Source organism: Gopherus evgoodei, chromosome 4 (assembly GCF_007399415.2).
Source record: "Gopherus evgoodei ecotype Sinaloan lineage chromosome 4, rGopEvg1_v1.p, whole genome shotgun sequence".
Classification (NCBI taxonomy): domain Eukaryota; kingdom Metazoa; phylum Chordata; order Testudines; family Testudinidae; genus Gopherus; species Gopherus evgoodei.
This window is the reverse complement of record NC_044325.1, coordinates 19,934,060-19,954,764: the sequence shown is the minus strand read 5'-3', so window position 1 is coordinate 19,954,764 and position 20,705 is coordinate 19,934,060. Positions and strand designations below refer to the sequence as shown.

General features: G+C 42.2%; 1 protein-coding gene across 2 annotated transcripts; it reads left to right on the top strand.

Moving 5' to 3' along the window:
• The first annotated feature begins 14,012 nt into the window (after positions 1-14,012).
• ZBTB42 (zinc finger and BTB domain containing 42) lies at positions 14,013-20,354 on the top strand. Of its 2 annotated transcripts, none has more exons than XM_030558616.1 (2): positions 14,013-14,078; positions 15,570-20,354. In XM_030558616.1, the coding sequence occupies exon 2, from the start codon at positions 15,584-15,586 to the stop codon at positions 17,009-17,011; it is 1,428 nt and encodes a 475-aa protein (XP_030414476.1). In that variant the 5' UTR covers positions 14,013-14,078; positions 15,570-15,583; the 3' UTR covers positions 17,012-20,354. The 2 variants fall into 2 exon arrangements, with proteins under 2 accessions (XP_030414476.1, XP_030414477.1); XM_030558617.1 differs by lacking the exon at positions 14,013-14,078 and adding an exon at positions 14,726-14,953.
• Positions 20,355-20,705: the final 351 nt, after the last annotated feature.

Sequence of the window (20,705 nt, the reverse complement as noted above, 5' to 3'; positions counted from 1 at the left end):
CTCTATTGATATGAGACCATATCAGTTCTATATTATGCAGAATTTTGAAGTCTGTAAAAACATTTAAAACTATTTTTTCTTATAAAAGAGGGTGACACTCCATCAATGACCTATCTTGGAATGCATAGGAGTTTATTTTATTAACCTTTCCTGTATATAAAGAACTGCTTGGAGTGTTCTATAGGTGCACGTGCAAAAACAACTATAAAGTCACATACATTAATGAAGGGCCCGCTCTTGCAAGCCTTCGGTGCAAAGAAACCCTGTGGACTCCAAAGGGAGTTATGTGGGCAGAGGCTTGGAGGATCGGGTCCCAACTACTAGAGTGCCAACTATTGGTATGAGAGGGAGTCACCAGGTGGTGCTGTGACACATAATCTTAAAAGATCTTTTTCTTAGCATTTCAGCAGTGTACTGTGGTGGAACAAATACTGTATTGTTACTTTTATGAAGCAGATTTATTCGGGGGAAGCCATTGCAAACAGCAAGAGTTCCTTGCCTTAATCTCTCCAACTAGAATCAATTCTTGCTGCAAAGTTGGTTCCTGAGAACTGGGCATTGTTGACTGGGCTGAGATCTCTGCATGCAGTTTGTGACCATCTCTGTTCAAGGACTGGTGTACATAGTGTAAATATACAATTTATACTCATAAAATACCCCAAGTCTGTGTCTCTGATTTCTCCTCCTACAGGAAACTGACCTGCCAGACCTTGAAATCTGCTATAGCTGGACAGAGAGGTCACAAGAGTAGAGAACGTTCCAACTACTAGCAACCTTAAAACTGTAAAGATATGAGACCAAAACATAATGTTTAATCTCTGATGTGCTAGTTTATCTTGCTATAATGGGCTGGATTAGGCACTTCTCTATTACCTTGATATTGTCATCTTCTGTCACAGTCACAAAGTGTTTTGACCTGTTTTAGGCTCAGCTTTTTGGAACTCTCCCTCTCTCGTTTGTTTCTCTGATCCTTGTCCATAATTTTAAATCTCAATATTTTGCCCTCACTAAAAACTATGAGTTGTGGACTTGTTTTTACTGTTGATTGTTGCTTGTTTTGTGGCTGTATCTTTCTGGGATGCTTCCTCAGCACTTTTGTTCAAAGACATAATATAAACAAATGTAATGTAATGTGCTCATTTCTTATTGTTATAACTGATGTTAGAGAACTAAAATCTTATGTGGAGTCCTCACTTTAATCAAGAAGCTGAAGAAAGTTTATGAGCACTATATATTTGTTTTAATTTGTCCAGAAGAAAAATATGGTTGGCAGGGGGAAAATAGATCATTTCCTGTTATGAGTTTACTTTCTAATGTTAATAAATGATACTGAATAAAGTGGCAACATGGATGCATGAGAAACTGCTAATGAACCATTGCCAAGCTGCCTAAAAAGACAATGGATATCATTTTTATGTGGGATTTTCCTCTCCCCCCCGCCCCCCGATCAAAAGGACAGCAGTGATGCAATCTGCTGTTTGTGTAGAAAATGTGTCAGGAGAGGCAAGGAGGGCCCACATATAGGAACATCTGCTCCAAGAAGCCACTTGAAAATTAACCATTTAGGCCCTGAGTCAAAGAAATGCTTAAGCACATGCCTAACTTTAAGCATGGGAGTAGTCCCAGTGACTCTTGGAGTCACACTCTGGATCCCGATTTGCTCCTGGGGCAGCACAGCTACTCACTGCCTCTTGCAAAGCCACATATAAGCCCTCAGGGCCCAATTCTAAGACCACTGACGTCCGCAGGAATCTTTTGCCTGAGTTCAGTGGGAGCTTATGCTCAGCTTGTGTATGCCTTTCTCACGCTGGTGAGCAGTTACTCACACGAGTCATCCCATAGGCTTCAGTGAGACTTCTCACATGAACTCCCTCCTTAGTGTCATTTCTAATAGAAAGTTAATTTGACCATCAGACATTAGGCACAGAAAACCCTCCTATGATGCATTTGTTACTCAGTCTGCTTCCATTTCTTTCTGCAGCAGCTGTAAACTACTATGTTCCCTTTTGGGGAGGATCATCACTAAAAGCTATTAGCCAGCTCTGTTCTAAAAGTGAAAGGGGGTGGGGGACAAGACTCCTGATTGGTTTCATCTGTTTGTTTAAATTACAGGTGCACCACTCACTCACAGCTACCTCCTGTGCCCTCTGCATGAAGACTTGTTGCCAACACAAAACTATTTGTCAACCCAGCATTTTAATAACATACACAAAAAAAATTCTTTGTTCCTTCTATGTATAAAAGTGAAAACCCCACCTTGTCCCAAACATCCGAGACTGGCATGAACGGGGAAAAAACAGCTCAGTGTTGTTCTAGGCCGATAGCCAAGACAACTTGTGCAAGTTTGCACTGGAAATAGTTTTCATAGGCAGAGGGTCTGCCTTTAGCAAAGTTCAGAACTAGCTGCTAGCCACCCGACCTGCCAGTTTCACTGAGTCACTTCCCTGTTATCCCTCTGCTACCCTACCCCACCCACAGTTAGATTTGGAACTGTATAAAAATTATCTTCTCACAATTGCCCCTTATCGCTTGTGGCATGTTGAAGACTCCTTGTGAAAATGTCAACTCTAACCTCTCTCTGGGCCCAGTCCTGCCAGCCATTAATCATGGAAGTAATCCTTACAGGAGCAGTCCTATTTAAATCAATGGCTGAGTGAGTGAGGGTTTCTGGGATCTGGCCTTTATTTGTTTTGTTTTTCTGGTAACTACCATTCCATTTATTTATTTTTTTAGTTTCTGTGTAGAACAGGGGTAGGCAACCTATGGCACACGTGCCGAAGGTGGCACATGAGCTCATTTTCAGTGGCACTCACATTGCCTGGGTCCTGGCTACCGGTCCAGGGGGCTCTGCATTTTAATTTAATTTTAAATGAAGCTTTTAAAACATTTTAAAAACCTTTACTTTACATACAACAATAGTTTAGTTCTGTATTATAGACTTAGAGAAAGAGACCTTCTAAAAACGTTAAAATGTATTACTGGCATGTGAAACCTTAACTTAGAGTGAATAAATTAAGACTCAGCACACCATTTCTGAAAGGTTGCTGACCCCTGGTATACAGCTTAACCCAGACTCGCCTTTTTATCATCTTGATACTCTTCTCTGGGACTTTTCTATTGCCTCAGTGGGCCAAATTTAGCCCTGGGCCACATGGGCACACCTCCATTGACTTCAGTTGACTGCACTGATTACACTGGGACTTATAATAATACAAAATGAAAATCTGGCCCCATCACAGTCAGTGTGAATTTTGCTCTGGGTGTCAATGGGCCCAGACTGTGTGCCTCATATTGGGCACAACAATCAACCAAATGCTATAATGCATTCCAATTCTCTTCTATGCCGCTAATTACAATAGCCCTTTTGCCTGCTCACCCGAGGATCAGTCATTAATTGTGCTAACTGTTTGTTTTCTTGAGGTGTTCTCCTGCTCTCCCCGTATATTGACTATATAACTCCAAATGTCATGACCTCTCATTTAACGTGAGACTCACAACGCCTCTGTCTTCCATTCTCTCCATCTATTTCAATTTCTCTGGATGTTACCACTTCACTTTAGAGGCAGCATGAAAAAGATGGAGAGTAGACATGGGGAAAGAGGGAAATGAGCACACAAATGGGTGGTTGGGCTGAGTGCCAAGGAAGAGTAAAAGGAAACAAAAAATCCTTCATGGGGGAATTAAGTTGTGGAGGGTCTGGAAGGTGAGAGCAAGGAGCATGAATTCAATTCAAGTGCCAGTAAAGGATTAGGAAAGGGGAAAGCAAAGGTAAAGTTCACTTCTGCAGCAGTTTTGGATAGATTAGCAAGGGGTAGAGTGATATCCTTGTTCATATTAGAGGAGGGTCAAAGAAATGTGCCTTGCATTGGAGCAGGAAGTGGTGAGGTTTGGGATGGTTCACTCCACAGTCAAGGTTCTGTCTCCCGCATAGTTGAGCTTAACGCTTATTGTTAAGAGTTCCATTGTGTCAGAAGAGAGAAGTTGTCAATGATAGTCTTCATCCTGTAGTTATAGTTGGAGCTGATTACTGTCTGCTTCGGGGTTTCGGCATGGGGGATGCAGAGAAATGGGCTTTTTAAATTAATTTTTGTACTTGTAACTTGCACTGGGGTGCCTAGGGATAAATACAAACAAATAATAAAGGGGCATTCAGGATCCCAGTGCAAAAAGCAAAGATCAGAAGAAGATAAGAGAAGAACCCTTCTTTTCCACTTATTAGAGAGCATGGGCAAAGACAGAACCACTGCTATGAGAGAGAGAGAGATTTCTCTAATACAGATCACAACACATTTTCTATCTATTTTCTGTCTAGGCTGACTACATGGTTAACAAAAGAGAAACTGATCCTACTTAAGAGACCTTTTACGGACAATGAGATAGGTGCATCAATTCTCTACCTTGCAAAGCTCTGGGTAACAGAGGTAAGCTGATTTATTCTAGGATATAAGTGTGATAGATATTGCAATCCCATGCAATATCTTTGGAAACCATATATAGTATTAACTTTATGTATCACTGTAGGCCAAGAATTGCATGCAACTCCAGATGGGTGGTCACCACAGCTTCTCCAGGAACCAAAGGCAGTGAGGGGGATTAAAGTGAATCACTTAGGTTGTAAACACCTCCAGAGAGGTACCATCCCCAGGGGAGGCTTCAAACAGGGTTTCCCAGAGACTAGCAGACAAAGAAAGGGCTTTGGCATAAAAATGCAGAGCTTAAACTTCTTTCTGAAAAAACAAACAGACAGGACCTGCTTTCAACAGCAGAAGCATTGGAAAGATCTTGGCCCACTAGGGCCCCACAAGACTGGTGGGTGACCTCTAGTAGGCTTGTAGCATGGTATAGGAACTTGAATTGTTGTTATATGTTCTGTAATGCCTTTACCTTAAGAATAAAGGTGCTTGCTTAGAAAGAGCTATGTGGTAACTACTGGCAATACACTATTCACAGCCCTCAGAAAGAAAGCAAGACATGGATTCTGGCCTTTAGGCAGACTGGCTTGCTAGGGATATCACAGTGCAGCCTTCAAACCCTTAGTTAGAAAGGTGTGGGACAAGGGTCCCTGTCCAGACACAGGTGATGCCTGGAGACCTGAGACCTGACTGGGACCTCCTGGCATTGATCAGAGGTGGTGGTGGGGATATACAGATGCAGTTACGCTGAAACTGTGACAACATCTGCTGAGAAACTGTTGCTTCATCTGAGTGTGATTGGTATCAAGCCTTTATGCTAGTTTATTTTATTGCTTTTAATCAGAAGATCTCCCCATTCTGATATAGCAAAATACCATTGCTGCAGATAAACACTTACATATACATTACAGTGTGTTCTTCCTGGTATTGCTAAAATAAAGCCTCGTGATGAATTGTTAAAATAATGTATGATGCAATTTTAAACAGAACAATGTTGGTTAAGTTCTTTTCCTTTAACAGGATATTTTCTTATTCCCTGGCAATCTGGCCTCTAACTGAATTACTTGGCTTATCAGTTACTGTAATGGCTTCTGATTTAAACAACTTTGTTAAGACATAACTCCTGGTACCCAGTCCCCATTGACACCAAGTTAATCTATTGCTATTCACCATTCAGTATAGTCAATACTAACTTGCATTCACCTGTTATTTTGTAGGCTACCAGACTGCTTTTTTCTGGGAAAATTTAACAAACAAAAAATGAAAATTCTCCTTTACTGCTACTGATTTTTTTTATTTAAAAAGACTAAGACATTCTGAATATAAGCATATAATACAAAGGAAGGCTCCAAACATCATTTTGGGAGTAAAAAGGGTTAATGTGTGTGTGTGTGTGTGTGTGAAATATTTAAAGACTATACAAAAAAGAAAAGTGTAAATTGTATCCTACCATATTCATGCAAATTTGCACTGTCAGCAGAAACCAGTGGATGGGGTTTCAATGAGGATAAATGTTTCATATGAGGAAGAGGGAATCTATGGCGAAAGGCTGCACAAGGACCTTTACTGAGAGTTCCTGGAGACCCAGAACACAGCCTACAAGAATAACAACCAGAAATGAAAGGCGTCTAGCAGGCATAGCTCAGAGGTCATGACAGCCAACAGTATCAGGAAAACTAGGCAGATAGACAGTACAACAAGTGTGAAAGATGCGTGTCTAATGGGAATGCATCCCCAAATCTCAGGAGTGATAATCACCCCTTAACACTGGAGGTAAAACAGAGGTGGAAGAGCAGAAATGCTTGGCTGGCTTCAATGAGAACATGTGCAGACGCTGCCATGTATAATGGTGCTCGCCAAACAGTATCCATTTTGCTGTACCTGTGCATTCATTACAGTTCTGGATTGGTGTGTTCTTCCTAATGCCCAACATTGAAATAAAGTGGATGAATACATTTTTTATACACACACACACACTCAGCAACATAGGGATCCCATTCAGGGATGAATATACTATGGATATAGAGCTCTGACACTTAATTACACTTACATGCACATCAAACAGAGCATGGCACACAAGTTTTAGGTGTCAGTGAGATATCAACAGGACATCCATAAAACAAATAAGTCTTTTGAAACAACAATCACTGGTGCATTGGCGGGGCATGCAGAATCCTTGGAGGAGACCACAATGGCTGCAATATTTACTGTGATCATGTAAGGAGCTGCAAAGATGCAAGTTAAAGCTGCCTCAAGCAGCTCCCTTGTTTGCTGCACTTAGCACTTGACCATGCCTCCTTTTCAGAAAGCCACACCCACTTTTTCCATAGCAGGACTGAGTAGTGAGCAAGCTGTCTGCACCATATCTTGTTTCTCTAAAATCATAACATAGCAAGCCAGATGCTCAACTGATGTAAATTGGAGTAGCTCCACTGACTTCAATGGGGCCACTCCAATTTATACCAACTGGCTCCGCATTCTGTTTGGTATAACTTCCACTTGTATTGAGGGGATGAGCTGTAACCGGCAGCCTTTCTAATGTGTGCTGTGAACCGGATGGCATAAATGGGATTCAGAAACAGAAGCATAAAAGCTTAAATACATAAACCCAGTTATGACCAACGTATTTGATATCCCTTCAGTTCTTATGAGTATGTCCTGTGTCTTATCACCAATCCTCTTTACATGAGCAATAGGTTGGGTGATAAAGAGGCACCAAAAGGTATCATGGACGGAGTAAATTGGGTCAGCAGAAATGAGTTACACAACCGTGACTTGGCTAATGACACTGCTTTCCCTAAGTATGACACATGGAACAAAATGACTGCCCGACATCACAGGTAGAACAGGGAGCAGTAATAATTGAATTGAAAATAAATACAGAGAAAACCAAGATTATGAAGGTAGGAAACAGGACAACAGATGCAAAGGTGTTCGTGGATGGAAAAGAAATCAACCAGGTAGAAGAGTTCTGCCATCCGGAGAGTATGATGACAGTTGAAGGTGGCTGTGCTAAAGTTATTCATACGAGATTAGGAAAAGCAAACATTGCTTTTGGAAGGATGAATGATACCTGGTCAAACTATGGTCTCCACATCAAACTAAAGTTGAGATTATACCATGGGACTGTACTGAGCACGCCACTGTGTGGAACAGAGATTTGGCTGATGACAGTGACTAACTAAAAGAGACTGGAGGCTGCCCATCACAGATGGTTGAGAAAGATATTACACATTTCACAGAAAGACAAAACAACAAATGCAAGAGAAAGGGATCTGAGAGAGCAAGACATATTAGAACATATCATCAAAGAAAGAAGGTTCAGGTGACTGGGACATGTACACCATATGGAAGATGTAAGGCATGCTAAGCAGGCACTGAAGTGAGTACATAAGGGTAGAAAGAGAAAGTGAGGAAGGCCCAGGAAGAACTGGCAGAAGAGAGTGACAGAGGATATTGAATGCACAGGCATCACCTGTGAAGTAGTACCACAAGTAGCAAATGGAAGGACTGGACTTCCCGATGTGTCAGAGACTCAGGGGGAACTGAAGTCTAAGGGAAGGCCCTGTAACTACAATACTATTTCTAAAATTGATTCTCCCTCTGAATTGGTATCGGACTAACCAAAACATAAAAGCAAGATCACATAGCACTTAAATAACAGAGAGAAAACACAGGGAAGCCTTCTACACAATGAGATGAGAGAAAGTGAGAGACTATTATCAAATCACATAAAAAACCCGTTGCTACCACTGCCAGGCTTGCCCATGGAGATGGAAGAGAGATACCATGAGGTAATAAGTATACTTGCTGGATCAAAGGGAGAAAAATGAAAATGAATCATCAAGCTTTATGGGCCTGATCCCAAGCCCATTTTAGTGATCAGTCCCTCCACTGATTTCAATGGACTTTGAATCAGGCCCAAATCGCATAAACTATTAGGGCCACATATTACCCTTGATCTGCACGGTTTACCGGTTTAGAAGAGAAAATAAGAAAAGAGCAAGTAAAAAATCACTTAGAAAAGTTAGATGCCTGCAAGTCACCAGGGCCTGATGAAATGCATCCTAGAATACTCAAGGAGTTAATAGAAGAGATATCTGAGCCTCTAGCTATTATCTTTGGGAAATCATGGGAGACGGGGGAGATTCCAGAAGACTGGAAGGGGGCAAATATAGTGCCCATCTATAAAAAGGGAAATAAAAACAACCCAGGAAACTACAGACCAGTTAGTTTAACTTCTGTGCCAGGGAAGATAATGGAGCAGGTAATCAAAGAAATCATCTGCAAACACTTGGAAGGTGGTAAGGTGATAGGGAATAGCCAGCATGGATTTGTAAAGAACAAATCGTGTCAAACTAATCTGATAGCGTTCTTTGATAGGATAACGAGCCTTGTGGATAAGGGAGAAGCGGTGGATGTGATATACCTAGACTTTAGTAAGGCATTTGACACAGTCTCGCATGATATTCTTATAGATAAACTAGGAAAGTACAATTTAGATGGGGCTACTATAAGGTGGGTGCATAACTGGCTGGATAACCGTACTCAGAGAGTAGTTGTTAATGGCTCCCAATCCTGCTGGAAAGGTATAACAAGTGGGGTTCCGCAGGGGTCTGTTTTGGGACCGGTTCTGTTCAATATCTTCATCAATGATTTAGATGTTGGCATAGAAAGTACGCTTATTAAGTTTGCGGACGATACCAAACTGGGAGGGATTGCAACTGCTTTGGAGGACAGGGTCAAAATTCAAAATGATCTGGACAAATTAAAGAAATGGTCTGAGGTAAACAGGATGAAGTTCAATAAAGATAAATGCAAAGTGCTCCACCTAGGAAGGAACAATCAGTTTCACACATACAGAATGGGAAGAGACTGTCTAGGAAGGAGTATGGCAGAAAGAGATCTAGGGGTCATAGTAGACCACAAGCTTAATATGAGTCAACAGTGTGATACTGTTGCAAAAAAAGCAAACGTGATTCTGGGATGCATTAACAGGTGTGTTGTAAACAAGACACGAGAAGTCATTCTTCCGCTTTACTCTGCGCTGGTTAGGCCTCAACTGGAGTATTGTGTCCAGTTCTGGGCACCGCATTTCAAGAAGGATGTGGAGAAATTGGAGAGGGTCCAGAGAAGAGCAACAAGAATGATTAAAGGTCTTGAGAACATGACCTATGAAGGAAGGCTGAAGGAATTGGGTTTGTTTAGTTTGGAAAAGAGAAGACTGAGAGGGGACATGATAGTAGTTTTCAGGTATCTAAAAGGGTGTCATCAGGAGGAGGGAGAAAACTTGTTCACCTTAGCCTTCAATGATAGAACAAGAAGCAATGGGCTTAAACTGCAGCAAGGGAGATTTAGGCGGGACATTAGGAGAAGGTTCCTAACTGTCAGGGTAGTTAAACACTGGAATAGATTGCCTAGGGAAGTTGTGGAATCCCCATCTCTGGAGATATTTAAGAGTAGGTTAGATAAATGTCTATTAGGGATGGTCCAGACAGTATTTGGTCCTGCCATGAGGGCAGGGGACTGGACTCGATGACCTCTTGAGGTCCCTTCCAGTCATAGAGTCTATGAGTCTATGAGAGATAGCTATTCTTGTAAGGTATAGCTATTCCCATTTTTTTTAAATAAAAAGTTTAGATGTGACTAAATATAGATAAATGTTAATCCTGGAGAAAAACTGACTGCTGCTATATTTTAGTTACATTTCAAAGATAGTAACTAATCTAAAATTACTGTGAAATTATAATCACTTTACTAAAAATAAAGCACTGTTATTTGTAGACAGTTATTCCTAGCTGATAGGAAGCCAACAGAAATTAAATCTAACCTTTTCTGCTTGATTCTCTTTTTCTTCCTCTTTCTTTTCCCTTGTTTTTAAAGAAGAGAAGTGGCAAAATTCCCCTTGTAGCCATACTGCCAAAGTGTAGTTTGTGGGATCAGATATTCATTTCAATAAAATGTTTTTGTTCAAAAAAAAAAGAAAAAAAGAAAAAAAGAAGCTAGAGGCACTAAGGGGTATGAAATTTTTAAAAGACGATATTAGTGACATGACAAACTCAGGATGAAGATGCTGAGATATCAGTTCACTAGTATGACTGACAGAGTATTATGGATTTGCACCGTGCTTTACTCCACACACAAGAAAAAGTCCCTACCCAAAGCAGCGTAATTCACATATATACAAAAGACTGCATATTTCAAATGCACGAACATACGGAGACTGTGTCAGTCCTGACATCAACAAAGAAAAGCCTTCACATGCAATTTGTGAGGTAAAAAGGAATAACTTCCTTGTGTTCGCTGGACTGTTGGCTGTTACAGTGGGGTAATGTAGGCTACCATAGTTAAAGGGACTGTTCCAGGACACTGAGAAGATCTAGGTTATATTCTCTATTCTGTTCCAGTATGATCAAGGGCAAATCTCTTAAGGGCTTTGCTGCATAGGGATGGATTTAAGCATATGCTGCTTAAAGGCTTTGCGGAATCAGAGCCTATACCACTCTGTGCCTCAGTTTCCCTATTTGTAAGATGGAGATAATACAACCTCTATCTGAGAAGGACACTATGAGGATACAATCATAAACTTCATGAGGAACTCAGATATTTTGGAAATCAATGCCATAGAAATGTCTAAAATTAACCAGCCATGGTGAGGTTTGATCTCTGAGAGCAACAATGAGTCAAAGGTGATACAGTTCCTGACTTCTATGAACAAAGAGCCTGGAAATAAAACAAGAGAAATCTGGATTAAACTGACAGTAACAAACATTAATTATAACAATTAATAATGTTTTATGATAGTACCTAGGAGCCCCATTGCTCTAGATATTGTAATGTACACACAGTAAATGATAGTCCCTGCCCTGGGCCATTTTACAATCTAGACAGGCAGGCAATGGGTAGGAGACAAAACCTATTATCCTCATTTTACAGATTGGAAACTGAGGCATGGACAGATAAATGACCTAGATCATAGAAGAGCAGGGTTGGAAGGGACCTCAGGAGGTCATCTAGTCCAACCCCCTGCTCAAAGCAGGACCAATCCCCAGACAGATTTTTACCTGTTTCCTAAATGGCCCCCTCAAGGATTGAGCTCACAAGCCTGAGTTTAGCAGGCTAACGCTCAAACATTGAGCTATCCCTCCCCCCTGAAGGAAGGTGAAAGCAGGTTGCTTGGACAGTCACATATTTACATGCAGGTCTTCAGAAGTGCAGGATGTCTCAGAATGTGGAGCAAGGGGCATTTGTCCTTGTTGCCCTTGCCAAAGTCACCACTTAGGTCTTGTCTACACTAGAAAGTTGTACCTGTCTAAGGTCACACAAAAATTCTGTGGCAGAGCTAGGAAGTGAACCCAGGTATCTTGAATATGACAGGTTGAAAAACAGGATTAATTTTTCACAAACAATTTCATGCAAAATATGTATGCAGTGTTGTTGTAGCCATATTGGTGGGTGAGGTCATAGCTTTTATTGGACCAACATCTGTTGGTGAGAGAGAAGAGCTTTTGAGCTTACACAGAGCGGAAGAAGAGCTCTGTGTAAACTTGAAAGCTCGTCTCTCTCCCCAACAGAATTTGGTCCAATAAAAGATATTACCTCATGCAAATTTAGTTTTTTAAACTCAACATTTTAAAAACTGGGTCCCAGTCCAGGGCTTTAATTATGAGACCATCTTTACTCTGACATGCCTCAAATGTTACATATGTTCACAATCCACACAAATGCAGGACAGTGAAAGTCACTTGTATTGTTATTCATTTCCTAGGGGCCCAACTTTCAGTGGTGTAGGATCAGGCCATAGGGATGACATCCTGGCTTCCCTGAAGTCACTGGGAATTTGCCATTGATTCGAATGAGGGCAGGATTTCACCCTAGGTTCCTTTGGTGGGACTAGCTTGTGGTACCTGACACACACACTGCACAGAAAACCAGTAAAATGGCCAGCGAATTCTACACCTTTTAGTACAAAGAAGTTTATCTTTGATGGGATTACAGCTAATTAAAATTTAAAATTCAAATTAACTATCTAAAAGGTCATCTTGAAAATCCGTAGGCGTCTGGTATTTATCAGCTGACACACAACTAAAGAGAAATCCAGGAAAGCATGCCACCTTTCCAAGTGTCATGTTTCAGTCAATCCCATACTGAAAGCAGGAATGAGGCAATGAGCAATTAGCACCGCCCCGGGAAAGTGATAATACGCAATAAAAACTTGCTGCTCACATCGATTTTTTAAAATATAAATTTCTAATCTCTTGAAGGGATTGCTTCTTTAACCCTACAGTTTGCATGCAAGGCGTGCTCCGTAATCTTCCTGCTCTCAGACACAGACCAACTTTGTGAAAGCCTCTTAAATGACTCTTTATTAACTTGCAATCGAAGCTGTCTAGGTCAAAATACACCGCAGGGGGATGATCTCAAGTTCGCATCATAATTATTCTAAAATCTACATGTAATGTATGACTAAATTAGCCCTATTTTATGACAGTCATCTGATCCAATCCTAACCACATGTCACGGATTACAGATTTGTGCTGTTAGTTCTTTACCAGCAGGCACGATTTAACTGTGCCAAAAAGCATCCCTGCGATCATCTAGACAGGATACGATAGGAATGTACGCATACAATCCCGTTGCGTTTCATATTTATAGCTAACCCACTAGGCAAACAAAAAGTTCCCAGCCCAAGAATTGAAAGTTGGGGCTCACTGCTTGCTCCAGGTGCGAACGATTGTAATGGCAAAACAGTCTGCTTAAAAATCAGGAGCGTGTCAACCTTCCTTGTGTAATATAAAGACTCGGACGAAGTCCCTGCTTTGCAGCTGGAAAATAGGGGTAGTTTCGCAGGGAAGCGATGACCAGTCCTTGGGAAAACGGAACGGCATGACCACTACTCCCTGCTACGGGAAATCGATCGTTCCTTCGGAAACCGCTCCTGGGGAAAGTGACTTTCGGGTCGCTGCCTCCTGGGCTTGCAGCACGTTGTGTTGCAGTTAACCAGGCTCTGGTTGGCAGGCGTCCTGCTCTCGGGGTGCTGGGGGAGAAAGATAGATACTTTCCAGCCATGATGAGCGCACATTTCCCTGCCAGAGGTGATTTCTCCCGCCCCCTCTCCAGCACAGCCCGGCCAGGAGCTGGCGTTGCGTGCCAGGCCGGGGAGCGCCCCGCAGCACCTTCTCCTCCCCCCGCAAGCCCAGCCACTGCAGCAGCGCGGGACAGCGAGCGGACGATCTCGCGGCACATGCCCGAAGCAGCGGGGAAGCTGCCGCCCCGAGCAGAATGCGGGCAGGCCGGGGAGGGGGCGCCGCCGCAGCCGCAGCCGCAGCCGCAGCCGCAGCCGCTGCCGCCGCCTGGAGGCTGGCAGCTTCAGGGGCCGGAGCCGCCAGCGCGGCTGGGGCTATTGTGTGCACCAGCCAGGCAGGGGGAGACACACACACCCCGCTCGCTCGGAGGGAAAGTATCGCGAGAGCGGCTGGCTAACAACCTGCTTCACAACACAAGAGCGCTGCTAGGCTGCCAGCAACAGAGCCCGGGGCTCCTGTCCGCCTCCGGCTGCACGGTCCCCGGCGCCGCCAGCCACATCTGGGGCAGCCGGAGGGGGCGACCCCGCACGTGCGGCTGCCGCCCGGGGGCCGGACGCTGAGCCGCAAGCAAGGCAGGCTGGTAAGTAGCCAGCAGCGGTGCCTTCCCTGCCCCCCTTCCCCGGCTGGGCTGCATCCCCCTCTGCCTAGGGGCACCCTCCTGCCCTCCTCCCCAGCCCCTTGTGGGGGCTGCCTCTGTCCTCTCCAGTGCATTCCCCCAGCAGCCCCCCCTCAGAGCCTGCCCACAAAGGGAAAGTCCATGCAATAGTCCCATAAAGTTATGGGGGGGGGGGGGAGCCGCAATAAGCCACCCAACTAAACGAGCCCGCTCGCCTCTCGGAGGCTCCCCTCCCCGGTAAAGTTTGCGAGCTGCGCTGGAGCTGGGAACTTCTCCCAGCAAAGGTCAAACGGGCTCCCTCGTCCCCCTGCGTGGCTGCAGCAGCAGCGGTGGGATTGTTATTAAGCAACTTTCCCAGTATTATTCTTTGGGGGAGGGGGGAGAGGCAGAGCTAGGGGAGGACTCGGTTTAAGTTTATGGGATTTAATAGATGACTATAAATGGGGTTGCTGGAACTTTAAAAGGCAGCAAGCTGTGGTTGGCTGGTAGCTAGATTTGGAGTAACATATGGCATTAAAAGGAGCACAGCTGGAGGTAGCATTTCCATCGCAGTGAAGTCAGAGCAGCTGACTCTCCAGCTTGCAGTGTAATTAGCAAACCGAGCACTCCCTCCCTCACTCGCATACTCTCCTCTCTCGCACACGCACTCACCCGCCTGCTATTCTTCCGCTACTGCCGAGCAGCACCAGCGCCGCCTTCGCCCCGGGTGCCCTCTCCCACCGCAAACTTGGGCGCCTCCAGGAGGGGCTTTTTTCCCCATGCACCCCTCAGTCCCTGCGCGGCAGCCGGGTAAGGTGAGCCGCCTTGTTGGATCTCCCTGCTTGGAGCTGTTGCTGCAGGTAGTTGGACTTGTCGCCTCACCGCATTTCTCTCGAATTGTTGTTTTGCTTTTAATAACTTTTGAGGGCAGTAAACTTTTTGTGGGTGCGGGCTTGATTCCTCGGACCTTTCTCCTGCCGCCCCACCCTCCCCCCAAATCCGTGAAGTGTTCAAGCTCCTTTACTAGTCCACGCAATGAATGAGTGATCTATTATTTAATGTAAAACGATTGCGCATAAAGTTAAGTGTGGGGGTGGATTGATTTGTTTGTTTCATTAAAAAGAACAAAATTGATGCCCGGAGTTAGACATTTCCAGAAATGCATAAACTGCTGGGCTGTCTCTCCCCCTCCCACCCCCCAGTTTGTTAGTGAAAGAGACAAAGGTTGGAGGGGCTGCTTCTTTAGAAGCTTCTGTTTACTTACAATCAAGTTTTTCCTGTTTGCAGCAGGTGTTGAAGGATGAGAAGCATGTTGGCTTTCTTTGTTTTAAATAAGACTATTACAGACAATGAACAGTAAACGTTATCTCCAAGGCTGTTTCTTTGGCTTGTATTACCCAAAAGCCAATCTGTTTGTTACAGCTGCTAGGAGGCTTTAGTTTGTAGTAGCATTCAAGTTTTTCCTGTTTTGAACAGGTTATGAAGGAAGAATGGAGTTTCCAGACCATAGCCGCCAGTTGCTGCAGTGTCTGAGTCAGCAGCGTCACCAGGGCTTCCTGTGTGACTGTACTGTTTTAGTTGGAGAAGCTCAGTTCAGAGCCCACAGAGCTGTTCTTGCTTCTTGCAGCATGTACTTCCATCTTTTCTACAGGGACCAGTTAGACAAAAGGGATATTGTGCATCTGAACAGTGACATTGTCACCGCCCCAGCCTTCAGTCTACTGCTTGAATTCATGTACGAAGGAAAGCTGGAGTTTAACAGTCTTCCAGTTGAAGATGTGCTCGCTGCAGCGAGCTACCTTCACATGTATGACATTGTGAAAGTCTGCAAGGGCAAGTTGAAAGATAAAGAATTGTGTTTGGAAGAAAAGATGAATGACGATGTGGCTAATTTGGAAAAAGAGCATTTTTTAGACATGGGAGTGCCCCTGGTACATGAGTTTGACCTGGGACACAAACAAAAATTCACTGTCACAGAATATGATAGATCAACGAATAAAGATAGGGTCAGTGGTCACCCTGGCTGGTCCTCTGATCTTATAAGTGTCAGCTCTGTGTCTGCAGAGGCAGAATCGTGTACCACAGCAGCTGGAAAAACAAAGGCTACTGTCAATAGTTCTGCAGGATCTTTGTCCCAAAGGTCTGTTAACCATACCCCGGCTTCAAGTGATGTGGACTGTGCTCTGGATTTGTCTTTCAAGCCTGTGTCTGGGAGAGATTCCTTACACCCCTCCTACGTCTTTGGACAGCTGGCTTCCGACAGCCAGCAGCAGGGTACTGAGCCACTTGTTAAGGATGAACAAGACTTGCTGTCAGATCAGGAGGACAGTGAAGCAAGGAGTCCAGAGAGTCAGCATTTTGGGAATTCAGCCAAAAGCTTAGTGACAGGGTTAGGACACATGTTCACAGGAAATGGCAATTCTCATGCAAGAGAAGATGATATAGATCAAGACCGAGATGAGAGTGAAGATGACATGGATTCATCAGATATCTCCTCCTCTGGTGTGCTTGTGCCTCCTGGGCATATCTGCATTTGCCCCCTTTGTAGCAAAGTTTTTCCAAGCCCGCACATCCTGCAGCTGCACCTGAGCTCTCACTTCAGAGATAAAGACGGCTCAAGAACCAGGCTGTCACCTGATGGTTCGGTGCCCACCTGTACGCTTTGTGGGAAGACTTTTTCTTGCATGTACACCTTAAAGAGACATGAAAGGACTCACTCGGGCGAAAAGCCGTATACCTGTGCCCAGTGTGGAAAGAGCTTCCAGTATTCCCACAATCTCAGCCGTCATGCAGTAGTGCATACCAGAGAGAAACCCCATGGCTGCAAATGGTGTGAAAGACGATTTACACAATCCGGTGACTTATACAGACACATCCGTAAATTTCATTGTGGCCTTGTAAAGTCCTTGGTGGTTTGAGACAAGTTGTTGTTGTCGCTAATGTAATGTGTGGGGTTTTTAAGGCAGCATCTGATTTTCTTTTTTTTAAACTGATATTCACATCAGTTAACGATGTTGAAAGATGCTTAAGTATACACTTCAATGGCCTTTTTGCCACAGCCACCATTTTCTCCCTGTTCACCTCCCCCCCCCCGCCCAGTTGTCTGTTGCACACCCATGTTACATTATTTCCAAGTTAGTAGAGTGAAAATGATTTAAGTACTTCCTCAATGATTTGGCTTCTATTGTTCATGCTGGAATTACTTGTTGTGTTCATCCCCTCCTCATTTCAAAAAAGATTGATAACAGAATTGGAGAAATACTCCAAGATTTACTTAAGCCCCCTAAATGCTATCTCTGTATTTCATGAGAACACAAGAGCTGAACTATAGCTTATTTGATGCGTCTGAGGGAATCTGCTCACTTAACTCCATGTGTCTCAAGACGAGACCTATAGCCTTCTCAAGAAATAGGCTTAAATTGGCCCAGTTTTTTAAAGAAGTTTGAGAATTCCTTGAATTGTACTTGCATATCTGGCCCAGTTTGGCTTTTGATTCTTACTACTGAATCAGAGTAGTTTTGCAATCAATCCTAAAATCTGAATGAAAAGCCTTGCATGCAGACTTGGCATACTCAGAAGGAAAGTTTTTTTTTTTTTTTAAAATTCCTTTCTCCCTATCCCTCCTCCAAGGACTATTTGTTGAATAGCGCTGAGCTGCTTTTGAATTTTAAAAACTGGGTAGAAATGTTTGTCTGCACTATATTCACTCCTTAGTTGTTGAAGGATACACACTAGAGTGAACATGTAAACTCCTGTGATATATGAACACACTTCCATCCCTGTCCTGACAAATAAACACACACACGGACCAGTCCTGCTACTGCTGGGGAAACGTTGCTACATTGAGTAAACTTATAGAGGGTGCAAGATTGGGTCTGCAATATGTACCATAACCTTGCTCAGACATTTGGGAATGGATAAAAGTATACAACAACTGCAGAGGCCAGTGAAGGAAATGAAATGGCTGAGCAGCTAGTTAGGAACTGATGACCAATATTCTTAAGAGGAAATTGGTCAGTATAATAATATGTGACAGTCAATCTTTTTTTCTTTGTTTTAACGAGGATTTCTGATTTGTTCAGGAAACCTGTAGCATCTTTTGGTACATTTTAGTAAAATTACACTTTTTTTTAAATGACCTGTATTAAAGATCTGTAGCTTGGATTTTTTTTTAATGGTTTATATATTGTTAAAGTTGGCAACTGCCCTGGGCCAAGTTCTGTGGAATTCTACTGATTTCTTGGGTAGCACAAATGCAAGCCAGCAGAGGGATTTGGCCCTGATAGTTTCGCACCAGCCTAACAAAATATTAACTTTCCCATTGTTTTCTAAAATTTAGCCTATCTGTAATTATAACCAGTTATTGAATTCCAAACATAGTAATTCAGTTATCTGCCTGAGAGAACACCCTTTGGTCTGTGCATGTCAGTAAATATCAGATTATGCCTCTCCAGTTAAAGCATCGGTTCAAGGTACACGCACATACAGAACTGAATCCTTATGACATCTGTGCTTTTGAATTTCATTTTTCAGAACTGATTTTTTTAATTAAGAAAAAAAAGTTACTTTGTCAAGTTTACTGATACTCCTGGAATGGTTTCTTGAAGTTCACTTATTTTTAAACGAATTTGAAGCACTGAAGTGGATTCTTCTAAATACTGTATTTCAGAATATCGGATTTCATCCCAAAAGAAGGAATTGTCCAGCATTTCCCTTTACATGTATTAAGTAAGCACTACTACCTATGTGGTTTCAACAGTGTAATTGTGATATTGAGCTATTGTGAAAGTACTTAAAAAAAAAAAATCAGGACTTTCATTTGTTGTGACCTCCTCCTTATTCATCTCTTAAACTATGAATGTACATGTAATGTGAAATTTTACTTCTACTGTTAGTTTGTTCAGACTAATTTCTTTGCATTACTGTAAAATATTTTTGCTGAACCTGTTACATAGGAACATGTGGGAGAGCACTGTATGTGTAAACAGACATGGCTTTGGTACTGTGGTCTTATTCTACTTAATCACTTTTTTTTTTGCTGTGATTGGAAATAGCACTGAACAAAAATCTACTAAAATTAAGTTATTTTTTTTCTCCTGATGATACTTGATATAGTATTTATTAGAATTTTTTGAAGTGGAATTATTACTGTTAAACTATTTCAAAATAAGTTAATCTATGCTTCATCTTAAATCTTACACAAACTTCTGTACATGCTGTAAAGTGAACAACTAATACAGTAGTGGTGTTATCTAAACTAGCAATAGTTTTTTTTAATTTTTCATGTTTTGTGATACTGCTGTTGCATTTCATTCTTCACTTCCTGTTCTTATATATATTTTTTAAAAGATCAAATATCATAGATTGTGCCATAAGACATCATTTGTACGGGTGCAGGGGAAAGTCAAAACAAGTTTGCATCTGACTTTAGTCTAGAAATAACTCACTAAACTAATGCTATGAGCATGCTGTGTACTGCATTGAAAATGGGGTAGGAGTAAAAGATATAACAAGCTGTGGGGTTTTTAGTGCGTTATTAATGCACTGTTCTTTTCTCATAGCTTAATATTTTTCTCCCCAACCTTAATAGCTTGAATTTCTAAAGTAAAGATGTTTGCACTTATTTTTATTTTAAAGTGACTTTTTTTTTGATGCGCTCCGTCTTGGGTGTGTTTGTTTTTTTTTAAAGTTGCAATAGCTTTGAGCATGTCTTCAAAAATGGTTCATTAGAGAAGTACTAAAAACATTGCACACTTATGTTTTTTTCATAAAATATTTCACTGGGGGAGTTACCTTCTCTATAGAGAATAGTATTGCTCTAAATTTTAAACACTGGATTTGTCTTCTACTACAAACAAAAACTGTGAAGTTAATGTAAAAAAAATCATCAATATTTTTAATTGTTTTTAATCTTGTTGCAGTTCAGATTTAATATGTATATTTAAAGACACTAATTTTTGTGGGAGAGTTTTATAGTATACAGTATGTAGAAAAGCTATTGGAATGGAATATATTTTATAAAAATGTTCTATCACTGTTTTATAGTGAACTATTTTTTTCCTTCAGTGTTAGTACTATACTGTTTAGTCTAGTTACGACAATCGCGTAAAGAGTGACTTAAGGAAAAACTATTGTTAGCGCTTAGTATTTTTGTGTGGAGTTTTGTTTGCAACTGTATTGGTATGTGCTGTAAAATGTGACAATCGTGATTAGGATTGTTGTCTTTATAAATTACACAAAATAAAATGTGCTAGAGTTGTACATTGAGCCCTTTCGCTCTTTAACTGAACGTTTAAAAATCTATACGTGATCGTGGTTTCACTGTCTCTTTGAATGACAAACTACTTTTTCAGGGCCACCTGGAGTTTTAGATACTTCAGGGAATTGCTGTAGTCTTGTCTGACAGGGACATAGACCCAATGTTTAATCCGTTACCCAGTCACTGAGGAAAACTAAATATTCACACTCTTCTTCCATTTTGTTGTCCTAATCATACTGAACTTAATTCAAAGCCTACTGATATCCGTGTGAGCCTTTCCACTGACTTGAATGAGATTTTGGATCTGGCCCATTTTTGAGCAACTTTGCAGTATATGCTGTGTGTCTAGAGCT